Raw genomic sequence first — 15,892 nt, 5'->3', positions numbered from 1 at the left:
AAGCAATCCTCCTACCTTTGCCTCCCAAAGTGACGTTTTAACTTTTTATGTGCAACTGTAAAGGATTCCAAGATCCGTTCTTGAATATAAAATTTAGAGATTCTTGGCCGGGCATGGTGGCTCACGCCTGTAATCCCAGCACTTTGGGAGGCCGAGGTGGGCAGATCACCTGAGGTCAGGAGTTCTAGACCAGCCTGGCCAACATGGTGAAACCCTGTCTCTACCAAAAATACAAAAATTAGCTGGGCATGGTGGCACATGCCTGTAATCCCAGCTACTTGAGAGGCTGAGGCAAGAGAATTGCTTGAGCCTGGGAGATGGAGGTTGCAGTGAGCTGAGATCATGCCACTGCACTCTAGCCTGGCCGACAGAATGAGTCTCTGTCTCAAAAAAAAAAAAAAAATTACAGATTCTTCATAGACAAGCAGTGGAAAATTAGAGTCAGTACTTTAAATCCTGATTCTTCTACTGACATGCTGTGTGATTTTAGGCAAGCCACTATCCTCTAAGCCCCTTGTGCAAAAATGGAATCATCATCTTTGCCCTGCTTCTGTCATAGCAGTAGACTATTACGAGTGTGAAAGGTGCGGTCAATTGCAAAGTGCTATCAGAATGTTGTAAGGATGCTGAGGTTCAGAGAGGTTACTTACCTTAAAGTCACACAGCTACTAAGTGGCAGAAGAGAGGTTCAACTTGGAAGACAGTGAAGTCTCTGGAATGTGTGTGTATGTGGTTGTGGTTATATGTATGTGAAGATGTCTCTTACTCTAAGAATTTTAAAAAGGATGAAAAGAGAAAATACAGGTGAAAGGGTGACACATACTATAATGTGCAATGCCTATATGAGTTACTCCTGGACTGAACTAAAGACTCCAAGTCTCATCCACTTGTGGGGACGCAGGACTGGGTGGCTAAGGGATTGAGAAGGATGGGTAGAAATGTGTCAATCAGTGATGCTGTTGTGGAGAGAATTAAGACCCTCTCCCACATCCAAATGAAAAAGTCTATACTTTGGGTGAAATTTGCCAGAGCTCTCCAACCTCTTAAAAACCTATTCCATTGACCAACACACTTAGATGTTGGTATGTGATTAATATGTTTGTAATGTCAGCAACAAGTAAAATCTATAAAAGCCTAACTCTTACTCTCTTGTGTTAAAAAGACAGATTCCATAAAAGATGCTGTCATTCAACTTTGATTCTGGATGCTTACAATCCAGAGACGAACATCTTTGTGTGCTATAAAACTAGTAGTGCCAGAGAATGGCAACATCCCAAACCAGAAACCTCCAAAAAATCCCCTGCACCTTCTTAAAGGCAATGAGAAATTGGCAACACTTCCTTTAACTTTCAAACTAATGCTGCAACTGCATATTCAGCAGTCCAAGAACACAAGGGAGTAAACTGGAATGGGGGATGACAAAGAGTCCTGGAGCTTCACTGTCAACAGCTGGGCATAAGAATGCCGAGTAAATATTCAGATTGACTCTGGGCCTGGAGGCTGGGATGTAAAGCCCAAGGAAGCCTAATGGTAGGAGGAAGAACTGCAGAGGGCACTGCGATAGGAAGTCATTTTAATGCTGTGCTTGTATGAAAAAGTATACAGTTGCTTTGGCCTTTTGTCTGAAGCTTAGTAGACCATTATGTCTTTTTTTTTTTTTTTTTTCTTTTGAGACAGAGTCTCGCTCTGTCGCCCAGGCTGGAGGGCAGTGGTGTGATCTCGGCTCACTGCAAGCTCCGCCTCCCGGGTTCACGCCATTCTCCTGCCTCAGCCTCCTGAGTAGTTGGGATGACAGGCGCCTGCCACCACGTCTGGCTAATTTTTTGTATTTTTAGTAGAGACAGGGTTTCACCGTGTTAGCCAGGATGGTCTCGATCTCCTGACCTCGTGATCCACCCGCCTCAGCCTCCCAAAGTGCTGGGATTACAGGCGTGAGCCACTGCGCCCGGCCCATCATGTCTTGAGTGAACAGTGACAGTTAGCTGAGGCCTTTCCCAGTTACGAGGCCTAGAGTATAGGAAATCATGGGGCTGAGTAGGCCAGACTGAGAAGAACTTTCCAAGGCAGGTTGAAAAAGATTGTGTCAACTTCACACACATTCAAGTAGCATTTAATAACTTTTATGAAATTGGCTTTAGAGTAAAGTCTATATTGTTGTAATACAGAAGTGAAGGTGAATGAGAGGGAGCAATATAATGAAGAAACCCAAGTCAGATGGAACAGGTTACAGATGAAGGTGAATTCAGAGTACCTTCCCTCAAACCCCAACCACACCCCTGCTGCTGTTCCTGAGTATGACCTGAGTTCAGGGCTGCAGCTTCTTCACAGCAGCTACAGAACAAGGTCTACCTAGAAAAAAAACAGGTGGTGCCCTGGTGCATCTGCAGCACTGGAAATGACTATCTTGTAGAGCCATTAGATTAGGAAGACAGGAATAGAGCTGGAGAGAAGTGTTCAGTTTGAACTCCCCTGAATGATCTCCCTTCCTTTCAGCCTCCCTAGAGAGAGCCCTGGTGCCAGAGAAAGGCCACACCTAGGCAGATGTAGCACTAGTCTGCACTAGATAGTAATCCGGAGAGGTCTCTGGTTGGAGCATCAGAGAAGACACAAGGTGTAATTTTCCTGGCCAACATTCACTTCTGGGCAGAAGGAGAATGAGCAGGCATATCTCCAGCTTTGGTTAGAGTCTTCTGAGAACCCTTTGGCTGAGACTGGGGGAAGAAACCCAGCACTTGAACTCTTTTTTGGACAAGTACAAAATGTCAAAATCAGGATCCCAACCCCTAGGATAAAAACCACAGGTGACACAAAAACAGATATGGAGAAATATTTCAAGACTAAAAATAAATCATTGGCTGTGAAAGTATAAACGGTGTTCCCAGGATCTAAACCCCAAACCCCAAATCTGTAGATTAGGAAAAATCCACACTTACTAAATCAAATAAAAAATTATTATATGCAGGTTTCAGGCAACACATGTCTTCTGAGTTGAGCCCCCAAGTTGGCTCTCTTCAACATATGAAGTCTGATTTTTCAGCCACAGAATGAGATCCCTTTCATTTGAGTCCAATATCAAATACCAAAACATTAAAAGAATAAAAAAACAGTAGAGCAAGTTCCTTATTACAGGAGAGTCCATGGGGCTGCTGATCAGATTTTTGTTGATAGACAAGGTGCTTAAACACCAAGTGACAAGGTCCAAATGTGTGAGGGAGTTGAGAGAGAGAAAGCAAGAGAGAATTCTGTTCAGTTTACACTGATGGACTAGCAACTTGGGAACTGGTAGCTGTGAGGTTCTAATTGCCCAAATGCAAACCTAACAGTAGCCTCTTGCCACTGGGCCAGATACTGAAGTTTTGGTACTGGCCTCTCTGCACATGATCTCAGCATTCACACTGTGTGCTTGAACAGTTTCCCTGTGCTGCAATGGAACAGCAAATACCTCCTAGGTAGAACCTGGAGACCCAAGACAGCAGCAGTAAATAAGTATCTTGCATATATGTCAAATTCAGTCCTCAAACAAAACCTTACATCTTAGTAAAGGCTTCAGAAAGTACTAACAAAAATGGTATACCTTTTTTCCTACAACGTTTAATCTCCATGCCGACAATGTCTCAGTTGACTTTTTTCCCTCTGCCCCTTAAAACTAGGTGACGAAGTAGAAATTCAGTCATGAAAAGAAAAAGACATATATCAAGTATACAGCATCCTGGTGTCACAGAACAGACAGAACTGTCCTAGACACTGGGGAAAAGATGGGTACTGGAGAGGTAAAAATGCTATTTAGTGACCACTCCCACTTGCACAATGCGTTCATCACTGAAGGAGGGTGAAGTGCAGGGGTAGGGGAGGGTGGCAGAGTTGTAATTCTCTGTAATGAGGGTTGGGAATATATACTCATGGATGGGAAATCTTAAGTAGCTATATTTATTATTACTTTTTCCAGCAATTTTGCAAGAGGCAGAAGTGTGACATTGAATTGAGTGAGACGAGCGTGTGGGTGGGTTGGCGAGGAGCCCTTCTCCTGACGCAGGCTGCTGGCTTGTCAAGGAATGGCTGGTTCCACTGCTGGGCCGTGTTTACTCTTTTGCTTCAAGGAAAAGGGTTTCTTGAGGGAACAACTTTACCTCCAATAATGATTTATTTGGGTCCAGTTGAGTTACCTAAAAAGACAAAGAACACATATTCAAGAGACTGAAACAAGCACTATATTCTCTACATGGCATTCATTTTATCTAGGCACACTGATTCTGAAACTATGCACTGGCATGAAGAGTCTCGCAGTATCTTAATTGATCTTCAAAATAGCCTGCAAGGCAGGTGTTGTCATTCTCATTTTATAAGTGAGGAAACCAGGGCTCAGGAAAATCACAGCTCGTAGTTGAGTTTGGTGGAGGTACCTTGCCTCCTGCACAGCTCAGCCTGGCTGGCAGAACAGGGGCCCTTTGGAAAGGTGCTGGTTAACAACTGACTGGCATTCCTAGGGACCTCTGCTTGGTTAACCCCTAATAGAGGGGAGGGACTTTTCTGCTTGGTGGGACTGCAGCTAAGCCTTTGGGGCCGATCTTCCTATTAGAACTACGTTATAAAGTGTAGAATGGCCATTCCACCATGCCCAATGATGAGTATCTCCCCTGGTGAGGGGAGGCATATCATATCCTTGTTGCTGGTTTATTTAGTTTGGAAAAAAAAGAGTCAATATCATAATACAACTTTATATTTTAAAAATTAAAAAAATCATAATTTTGTAATATGAACTATTGAAAGTCAAGCTAGACAAAATCTTGGCTCAGTGGGATACGTTAATCATACAGGGATCCTAAATTAGGTTTATGCCTTCCTAGATAAGGGGCAGGGATGGGACATGAAGGTTTTCTGAATTTGCAAGTGAGAGAAGAAACAAAACTTTCCTGTTTATCAAAAGAGGTCAGAAATGTTTAAAAGTGGAGTAATACTGGTTTAATGGAAAGGACACAGGTTTTGGAATTAGAAAGACTCTAATTACAGCTGTGTTGGCTATCAGCTTTGTGGCTTCGGAGTTACTATCAACCTTGCAGGACTGACTGTGAGAATTAAATGAGAAAAAATATATAATTAGCAAAGTGTCTTGCCCAGAACAGGTGTTCCATAATGACTGCTGTGTGTGAGAGCAACTGTAAAGATGGCGGACACACAGATAAATGGGCAACTCCAAGTGTGTGATGGGAGGGCAAGCAATCTCTAGTCAGGCCTGAGGCTGCTGCTCTGCTGGTCTGGGCCTGACTGCAGCACCTGAGGCAGGCAATCTTATCTTCTGCTTAACTCAAGCTGCTCCTAATAAGATGGTTCCGGTGTCTTCTTCCATGGTGGGGTGGGGGATATGGGGAAGGGGAAGCCCTGGGGGCCAATGACAAGTATCAAAGGCATGCTGGCAAGGGGAAGGGGAAACTATCTTCAGCTGTATCTAGATGGAAACCTGGTATGCTCAGGAGCGTCATTAAAAAGACACATCCATCCCTGGAATCCCCTCTGCTTGTAAGGAACTCAGAGCAAAGCACACTGTATTTGTATCTCTTGGGTTGTGGGCAGATGGACAGGCAAGGAGTGGGAAGGGCCTAGCCTGCTGTCTATCTTCCAATGCACTGAGGGGCAAGCTGCTGGCAAATGTTTACCCACTTCCCCAATTAACGTACAATACTGCATTGGCTTCTGTCAACAAACAGAGCTACACTGCCTCTGCTTCTCACTCGTTGGCATTTTCTGTCCAGCTGCTTCTGATATTGTTCTTAATTAACATGCCAGCGCTCTTCCAGGATCTTCTACTTTGTTATTTAGGGCTTGTAAATATGATGTTTGCTGGGACAAATGATCATTGTAGTAGTGTGCTAGGAAGCAAAAGAGGGTGGAAGGCTGAAGTATCAGGCCTGAGTTGCACCATGCTGGGGTTGTCATATGCAAGATTGGAGATTCATAAACCACACCCAGTTTTCATATGAGAAAGTTGTGTCCAAGAAAAGTTAAATGGCTTTCTTCGGTCACTTTGAGTGGGAGAGCTGGAATTTGAGAAGGAGGCAACTAAAATTTCTTGAATGCCTACTATATGCCAGATAACATATCCATACAACAACCATGAAAGACAGTGGAGATGATTACAGTGAAGCTCAAAGTGGTTACCACTTGTTTACAGCCATATGGTTAATAAGTGTTTATACAGCACAATGGTTAAAAAGAGTGAAGCAAACCTAGAGTCAAATCCTAGCTCTGTCACTTCTTACCAATATGACCTTGAATAAATTATATAACCTGGGAGCCAGTTTTCTCACCTGTAAAATGGGAATCAAAGTTTCTCCTTCCCAGGTTGTTGTGATGATAGTTAAAAGGAATAATGTTGGTGCAGCCTCTGGTACAGTGTCTGAGCCAGTGAGTACTCAGTAGGTTGTAGCCATTACTGACTGGGTAGGGGCCCTGATCTTTCTAACTTCAAAGCTGTAGCTCTTTCACCAAAACCTCCTGGAACCCTGATCTATACCAGGCTATCTTTCTTGTTTCTTCCCCACTTCCCAGCAAGAGTGCCCCCCTTTTCCTGATCAGGTAATGCCTCCATCTCTGGAGACTCCCGTCTACAGGTTAGGTGAGGCTATGTCACCACTGGACTGCTCGAAGCAAATACAACTGTGCTGACTGCACCCTCTGGTGCCCTAAAAATAACATCTAGCAATTTTTTTTTCTTTGAAGGTCATTTTAGGTAAGAATTTGAAAGTGAGCAAAACAATCTCTATTTCCATTCTCATTTGCCTGGCTGGACAAACTGATTGAGGGAAACCTAGGGGAATGTAGGACATCATGTTTCTCCCCAGCAAGATGGTGGCCACACTGTCAAAGTGTCCTGCAGCGCTCTGGGCCCCATTCAAAAAGGACATGGAGCATGCCAGGAGGGACCTCCTGCTTAGGGAAGAGCCTAAAAACTATGTTCTCTGAGAGACAGCTAAAGAATGGGAGATATCTCCCTGGAGAGGGGGCACTGAGAAGTGGAGGTGGTGATGTTGCTATACAGCTAGGGAAGGGGCTGTGCTAGCCCTCTTTGAATATCTGAAAGGCTAAGTAGAAGATAGAGCCGATGTGTTCTGTGCAGCTCTGGTGGATAGACCTAGGGCTGGTGAAATAAAATCACAGGGAAGCAGAACCCAGCTAGTCAGAAACAACTTTTTACAGACAGACAGCAGCTGCTGGTGTGGCTACTACTGCTTCTCTTATCTTTCTCTCTCCTCTCTCTATTCTTTATTTTCTTGTTCTTCAGTCATCATCACAGCAGCAACTATCATTTATTGAGTGCCTAGTATGTAGCTGGGAACCATGTGAAGTACTTTATGTACTTTTTATATAGTACCTTAACTAGTCCTCACAACAGTTCAGTGAAATAGGTATGATTCTTTCCATTTTACGGATGAAGACACCATAGATTATCTTGCCCAAGGCTGCAGACAGAATAAGGTTTCAACTCAGATCTGACTCTAAAGCTGATGATATGAATGATTCTGACTAACATGTCAACAGGCTGCCTTGGGGAAATGGAGGGTAGGGAGGTGGGATGGATGGGTGAATTCTCTGCTGTTCTCAGAAGCACTCAAATAGGGGCTTACTTGCAGATGATGATTATAATAGCTATTGTTTATTGAGCATTTACTTTGTGCCAGGTATATTCCAAGCACTTTAATATAAAAGGTAGGTTATCTGAGTTAGGGACAATTATTTTAATTGTATTTCAGTAGTTTTTGGGAAACAGGTGGTTCTTGGTTACATGGATAGGTTCTTTAGTGGTTATTTCTAAGACTTTGGTGCACCCGTCACCCGGGCACTGTACATTGTACCCAGTGTGTAGTGTTTCATCCCTCATCCCCTGCAACCTTCCCTCTGAGTGCCCAAAGTCCATTATATCACTTTTATGCCTTTGCATTGAGGTAAGGACAATTATTATCCCCATTAAGCCAAAAGCCAATGGAGAAACCGAGCCCTGGAGAAGATGAAGTAACTTGCCCAAGGTCTCAGAGCTATTAAGGGCAGAGCCAGGCTGTGAATCAAGGCAGTCTAGATTTGGAACCCACTACATAATATTGTCAGAGGTATTGCTGAGAGTAGGATTCACATAGAGAAAGAAGTTGGATGAGATGATCCTGAAGTTGTTTCTAACCAAGCTTCTGGGATATAAGATCTTCACTTTAAGAACGGCAACAGGTCAAGATTCAGGAAAAAAGTCCTGAAATGTTTATAAAATATGAATACAAAAACCCAATCTGAGCTTGTGTTGTGCCATTTACTTGGGACGTTACTGAATTATTGACTCTCTAAATCAACAAAGCCCACTTTTTGGGACTCCTTGGGGGAGAAGGGTCATTCTCAGATAAGAGGTATGGCTTGACTTTGTCTATTGACTGTTAGAAAAGTCAGCCATCTTGACATTTTCTTCACTGTACTTGGAAAACCTGAATGGATATATTTTCTCATTAGTTTAATAATTTAGCAAATTGGCTTTGTGAAACACGTTTATGTAACAACAATGGGACAGGTATTCTTTGCCCAACAGAGCTATTCCTTTCTAGATCAATTTTGTTAGTAGACTGAAATTTCATATACTGTTTCTATTACTTCCCTGGGCTTCGGTTCCTTTTCTAAAAAGCCTATCACTGCTGTAAGAAAAGTGTGAATCCGTGTGACAGATTCTCATCCTAGGCCACACTGCGAATCCTGGAATGTTTGGGGGCAGGGGGAAGCTCCTTAAATGCCAAATTATCTAACCCCTTCATTTCATAGAAGGGCAATCTGAGGCTTAGAGAGGTCAAGTGACTTAGCCGAGGTCACACGGTTGAATAGGAGCAGATGCACACTCTACCCACAGAGTTTCTGACTTCTGTTTTGGGGTTCTTTCTAATCACATCATTCTGCCTATCACTTTTTAGTACCTGAGCATAAATATAATACTACAGGATGAGTACCACTAATGAAAAAATTCAAATTGTTTCAAAATCCAAAACTTTTTGAGTGCTGACATGATGCTCAAAACAAATGCTCCTTGGAGCATTTCAGATTTTGGATGTTCTGATTTGGGATGCTCAACCAGTAGGTAAATGTTACAAGCTCTGAAAAAATCCAAAATCCAAAACATTTCTGGTCCCATGTACTTCAGATAAGGGATACTTAAATTGTACTATTAGGTTGGGAGCTACCTGAGGTCAAGAGCTGAATAATACGAAAAAGAATAGCAGCAGCAATACTTGCATGGCCCTTCACAGTTTGTAACAAATTTACACAAACATTAACTCACAATCATGTGAGGAAGCTAGATCTTTTACGTTTAATTTTGCTGAAGTAATGCTTTTATTTTGAAATTGAATAGAAGAAAGTCTGGATCTAGTATTTTACTTTAAGAAAAAAATGCTAGGTTGGACTTTTTTCTTCTTTTTCTTTTTAATGTTCCTAATGCATTTAACAGTTTTCGGGGGAAATGCATTGCAGTAGTTCTTGGAAATCAGCCCCACTCTGTAGGTTAGGAAACAAGACCCAGAGACTGGATTTGTCTATTATCACATAGGAAGTAGTAGAGGTAGAACCAGAACCCAGGCCTTCCGCTGGTTCCCCCATAATTTTCATAGTAACTCCCCACCTCTTACAAGTGGCCTAAAAGGGTTCTCTCTCATTCCATGAGTTACAGGTTTCAGGTTCAATATGTGGAACTGGAAAACAATAAACCAACAGAGGCTTCTCAAAATGTATTCCTGCTTTTAAAGTAAAATTTGCATTTGAGAAAGTTCCAGCATCTTAAAGGCAGAAGAGCTTTCGTTGCCAAATTTTGTCTAGTATTTGTTTGCTTGCCTCTGGTGACCAAGAACCTTCATTCTCTAGACTGTGCTGGTAGCACTGTGAGCTGAGGGGACCCTGCATAGCCGGACTCCCAGGAGCAACCCTTTGCCACACTGGCAGAAAATCTGTAAGTCTCTTTGAGTCCACACAGAGATCAAACTCCAGAACCTCATCCATTCTCGTCTTACTTCTTACGCCAATGTCAGGGACAAGCAGGTCCCATCCTCTACATTAGACACAGAGCAAAATCAGTTTCTCCAAGCTTAAGGAAATCCATCCCTTCGGTTATGGACTAGGTACTTCAGAAAACCCCCCCTCTCTGAATTCCTCTGTGCTGACTGCCAAGGCTGTACATTATCTAATGTTATCAGGATATAAAGGACCAGACTATATGGATTCCAGTCCTGACTCTAGCAGTATGACTTTGGATGAGTCACTTTTCTTGTCTAGGCTTTAATTTTTGCATTTTTAGAAGTGTGAGGGTGAGTCAGTGGAGTAAATTGGATTGCAGTTGAGCTTTGGAAATAAAATACAAACACTTAAATTCAAATCTCTTAGCCAAGTCAGTAAGATGCTTGCTCGTGCTCCTGTTTCCTTCTCCACTGGGTGAAAGGTTATTATAGGGATTGAAACAGCCATCAAGGGCCTGACGCATGGAAGCTATTATGATTCAGTGCCTTCCTTATGTGTAAGTAGATGTCATCTATGTGGTTTGAGTTCCCCAGCTGAAGTGGAACTATTGAAGTGTGATCCCAGGGAGGGATACCTGGGTTGGATTCCCATTGCTATAACCTCCTAGCTGTCTGATGACCTGGGCAAATTCAATGTTTATTTATAAAATTGAGACCTTTTTTGCCTCCCAGAGTTGTTGTAAGGAGTCAATAATATAAAACTTATAACTCTTGTTGGGGGAAGTATTTATTTCACATTTATGTATCCACATGGAATGACTTCTGGATGTGTTCCCTATCTCCCATACAGGGGTGAGAACAAACTTACTGCCTGGTGAATTTGGGAGAAGGATCTGAGCTCAGCCCCATTCTTTCCCTTTTCTGGAACCAACCTGCTCTCATGTTACAAGGTACGAGGGCCTGCAGTGTCCAGCTATACCACGGACTGGGTGGACAAGTCTGTTTAATTTACAGGCAAAGAATACATCAGCTAGCCCCTTGGCTGCTTAATCTCAAACCACAATCTCTGATCAACGTTTTTGGTAACAAAGGTGATATTTTTATCCCCACCTGAGTCCTATGTCTATCTTTCAATTTGTCTTATGTCTTTTAATTAGTCTTGAACTAGTTAAGTGAAAGGGTGTTATTTAATGGCCCTTCAAATCCCAAATACCTCAGAGCACTAAGCAAGTACTTAACAATTAGGTTTTGATGTAACATGATACAAGGGTCACAGCCATTTCTTTTTTTTTTTTTTTTCAAGTTCTGTTTGGTCTTGATTAAAAGATGGGAAAATCAACTAGTCAGGGCATAAATAAATTTTAAAATACATTTCCCATCTGTAACATAAAGCCACAACAAAGATTATTCTTAAAGAGATGCTTCTTTAAAGCCAAGTTATTTGAACACAAAAAGAATGTGCTAGTAAACTTCCTTCTGAAGAATGCATATATAATATTATTTTACAGTTCTCAAAACACTTTCACATATATTATCTGAACCTTAAAGCTATCCTAAGATTGGATTCATTTATCCTGAATTTTTACAGTTATCCTGAATTTTTACAGATGAGAACACCAAAGCTCAAATAGGGACATTTCTTATGTATAGTCGTATAACTAGAAATTGTCAGGGCTCAGATTTGAACACAGGTCCTTTCCTTTCGAATACTAAGCTCTTTGTACTCTGAGGCATATTTATGTGCTGCATATGTAAGTTCCCAGATTATAGTGAAACTGACTATATTTGCTTTTGATTTTGTTCAAAATTAGCATTTACTTTGAACTTGGGGGAACAACTTTTTCTTTTTTTTTTTGAGACAGAGTCTCACTCTGTTTTCAGGCTGGAGTGCAGTAGCGTGATCTTGGCTCACTGCAACCTTCGCCTCCTGGGTTCAAGTGATTCTCCTACCTCAGCCTCCCAAGTAGTTGGGACTACAGGCATGCGCTACCACGCCCAGATAATTTTTGTATTTTTGGTAGAGACAGGTTTTCACCATGTTGGCCAGGATGGTCTTGATCTCTTGACCTCATGATCCACCCGTCTCGGCCTCCCAAAGTGCTGGGATTACAGGCATGAGCAACGGCGCCCAGCCTAACTAATCTTTTTGGTATTCTATGAGTAACCTATTCTATTAGTTACTCTATTAGGAAAACATGCTATTAAATATCAGAAACTTAATAAGTAATTATTAACATCATCACTATAAAAAGTTATCATGGCTGGGTGTGGTGGCTCATGTCTGTAATCCCAGCATTTTGGGAGGCTGAGGCAGGCAGATCACTTGAGGTCAGGAGTTCAAGACCAGCCTGGCTACCACGGTGAAACACCATCTCTACTAAAAATACAAAAATTAGTTGGGCGTGGTGGTGCACACTGTAATCCCAGCTACTTGGGAGGCTGAGGCAAGAGAATTGTTTGAACCTGGGAGGCAGAGATTGCAGTGAACCACAATCGTGCTACTGTACTCCAGCCTGGGTGACAGAGCAAGACTCTGTTTAAAAACAAAACAAAACAAAACAAAAGCTACCATTCATTTGGTGTTAGGTGCTAGGCACTATGCTAGTTGTTCTATATGTTATCTAATTAAATGGTCACAACAATTCTATGAGATAAGTACTCCTATTATTTCCATTTTACAAATGAATTCTCTGAGGTCAAAAATGGATCAGAGACTTGCTCAAGATTACATAGCTAAGAAAGAGAAGGCCAGAATTGTACCCTGGTTTGTGAGCTTCCAGCCTATATCCAATCATTACCCTTCACTGCCTCTCAACTTCTGACCTACTTCTAAACGGGGGACAGTTAACATGACTAATTGGCTTTCCGTTGGGCATAAAAAATGCCGCACTCTGCTGCTATGTCATGGCTCATGTCCCTAATGGGCTTTGCCGTTCCACACAGGAACTCAAGCTGTCTTTTGTTACTGTCAACTTAGTCCTAACAGCTAATCATCTATTTTCTTTAAACAGCTTTTGATGAGCTAGGAATCCCTAAAGAAAGCAGTTATACCCACAAAGTATCAGAGGGGGAACTTAGGGGAATTGCTGGGCATATGCTGAGTCGGGGTATTAAAAAAGCTTTGGTAATGATAAAGTCCTTTGCAACATAAGAGATTATGATTATCATTATTAATAATAATTATTATAAACAACCACAACAACAATGCCAGTTGTGCCTCTTAGCAATTTCTTCTCTACCTTTGCTGCAGGTGGTAACACACCCCAAAATGAAATTTCCAATCTGGAAGGGTCCCACTATGAGACTACTCTATGGTTTATCTCAGCTTCCTATGCAGTTGCTAGGCCAGTCTGTCTCACAGGACCACAGGAAAGAAGTGGTACTGCAGTGAGGGCTTCCAGGAAACAGTGACAGATGCTCCTCTTTTCATTATTGAACTGTGACAGAACAATTGGGGTGCTAGAGAGTGAGGTTGGGTGGGCTTCTGTGGCTGCAAAGCATAGGTGTCGAGGGCATTTTCTTTCTTTGATGACTTTTTTTTTTTTTGAGACGGAGTCTCGCTCTGTAGCCCAGGCTGGAGTGCAGTGGCGGGATCTCAGCTCACTGCAAGCTCCGCCTCCCGGGTTCACGCCATTCTCCTGCCTCAGCCTCCCGAGTAGCTGGGACTACAGGCGCCCGCCACCTTGCCCGGCTAGTTTTTTGTATTTTTTAGTAGAGACGGGGTTTCACCGTGTTAGCCAGGATGGTCTCGATCTCCTGACCTCGTGATCCGCCTGTCTCGGCCTCCCAAAGTGCTGGGATTACAGGCTTGAGTCACCGCGCCCGGCCCTTTGATGACTTTTTTAAGGTGGGAAAGACAGAATGAAAGAAAAATTAAAGCAAGAACAAAGGGAGAAAAGATTAAAATAAGAGAGGAATAGAAATTGTGTCTTGTAGGCTGCCCTGTTTGTTCTTTGTTTTATTAAATTATAATAAAGGTAAAAAGAGCTAACATTTATTGGGCGCTTACTAGGTGCTAACTGTGCTATGTGCAGTATAAGCACTACTGCAGCTCTATGGGGGAGGTGTGTTACCTCCACTTTAAAAACGAGGACAAGAGGCTCAGAGAGATTATATAATCTGCCTAAGAATGCACAGGCAGGAAGTGGCAGAGCAAGGATTTAAAACTAGGTCTGACTTCAAAGTCTTGTGTTTTTAACCACCACACTAGATTATTTTAGTACTGTAGTCATGTACTAGACTATTTATTCTAAGTCCCTTGCTTGGGAGGACTGTACCCTTCGTGTAACTGAAATGCATATTTCCCCCATAACACAGTGTATTATTGCCTTAGGCATTTGGGCAAAATTTAGTCATTCAGTTATGACAGAGCTAGTAATTGTTAGATCTGGATGGGTCTTTAGAGGTCATCTCTGTAGCATATGGGGACAGAAAAGCCCAGTGAGTGGAAAGAACTTACCCAAGTTTATTCAGCATTCATGGCAAATCTGGATTCTTCATTCCTAGCCTGTGCCTTTAGATGGACTGTTCAGTGAAGACACCAACTCTAAGGTATTATAATGTTAAAATGGTCTCAAACTTGGCACACTGTCAGGGACACCAAACAAGAGCTGTAACCTTGTCCTTGCAGTGATATCCCTGATGGTGGCTTTGGTCACTGTACTATTAAATGACAATATAAGTGGGGAAGGCCCAGAGGGGATTCTATTAAGAATGGAATGGGAAGGAAAAAACCTTCTTAGTCTAAAAACAGGAGATGATCCAAGTCTTCAGAATGAGAATAAAGAACATAAAATGAATATAAAAAGAATGAGAACAGGCATGTTTCCCCATCCTGGAAAGTCCTGGAATCTGGAAGACATAATTTCAAGTACATAAAAGGAAGTCCTGCTTTACAGAACAATTTGCAAGTTCATTGTCCCTGAAAACACAAACTGGATACAGGCAAATTCATGAGTGAAGATTCTGTAGTGTGGCAAGACAAACCTAATGCAGATGAGCCCCAGCCGTGTGCCCAGCTTACAGGTATGCTAAGATACTGATTCTTCCCAACGCTTGGGGCAACCAGGATCCTCAGAGCTGGGTTGCTTTTGACTCTGAGCAGCCTAGTATGGTTGGTTCTCCAGTAAGACACACAAACACTATTTTCAATGTGTGTAGTGACTTGAAAAAGACCGGGAATCACTGAGTTAGCGGACATGCCTCACTTTCTGAGGCCAATACCATGGAAGCAGCCAGATCCTTGTATAAAAGGTTGGTCCATAATGCTAACCACTGTGTTTGGAACAAGACATTAAGAGACAAATGAGGAGACACCTGTTTTCTGGTTAGGTTTAGAACTGTTAACTCAGCTTAAAAGCCTTCTGAGAGATCCTGATTATTGTTAGTCTCAGAGTTTCACTACTAGGCATGGATTAAGTGCTAATTAGGGAGGCAGTAAAAAAAAAACACTGGTGGCTTTTAAATCCTAGCACTGCATGTGTGTTCTTGAGTAAGTCATTTAACCTCTTACCATGAGATAAAATCCAAATTTCTCATCTGTAAGTTGGTGACAACATCACCCAACACCACATGGTCTCTTAATAGACCATGTCCCTCTGGGTCTATCTCCTTCACATTTCCACTTGTGAGAGAGTTGAACAAAATGTCTGATCCTGTCCTTCTCCTTCTCAACATTCTTAAATGACTCCTTGCCAAAAGAGGATAGTCCCCTTTTGCTTTGGCCTCACTTTCCCAGTTTGTACATGGTAGTGTTTCTGAGAAGGCTCCGAGCAGGCCTTCAATAAAAGGCAAGGCTGGAAAGACAGTTTGGACATAGATCATTAAGAGCTCAAATACCTTATTAGGTGTCATTTAAACTTCTGAAAAAATATTTTCTCCTTGGTGTCAGAAAGATCTGGAGTGGTGGGCTAGATGTGCTCCTCAGG

General features: G+C 42.3%; 1 protein-coding gene across 4 annotated transcripts in view; it reads right to left on the bottom strand.

Annotated features, from left to right (window-relative positions):
* Window positions 1-3,904: 3,904 nt before the first annotated feature.
* FAF1 (Fas associated factor 1) overlaps window positions 3,905-15,892 on the bottom strand; it is a 558,082-nt gene continuing 546,094 nt past the window's right edge. For all 4 annotated transcript variants that reach the window (XM_023189044.2, XM_023189048.2, XM_023189038.1 and 1 more), the window contains one exon: window positions 3,905-4,163. In XM_023189044.2, coding sequence (XP_023044812.1) covers window positions 4,080-4,163 — 84 coding nt within the window. In that variant the 3' untranslated portion in view covers window positions 3,905-4,079. The remainder of the gene's footprint in view (window positions 4,164-15,892) is intronic.

The sequence above is a fragment of the Piliocolobus tephrosceles genome, chromosome 1, assembly GCF_002776525.5.
Source record: "Piliocolobus tephrosceles isolate RC106 chromosome 1, ASM277652v3, whole genome shotgun sequence".
Taxonomy (NCBI): domain Eukaryota; kingdom Metazoa; phylum Chordata; class Mammalia; order Primates; family Cercopithecidae; genus Piliocolobus; species Piliocolobus tephrosceles.
Note: the sequence above shows the minus strand (reverse complement) of the source record. Positions and strands in the feature narration are given on the sequence as shown.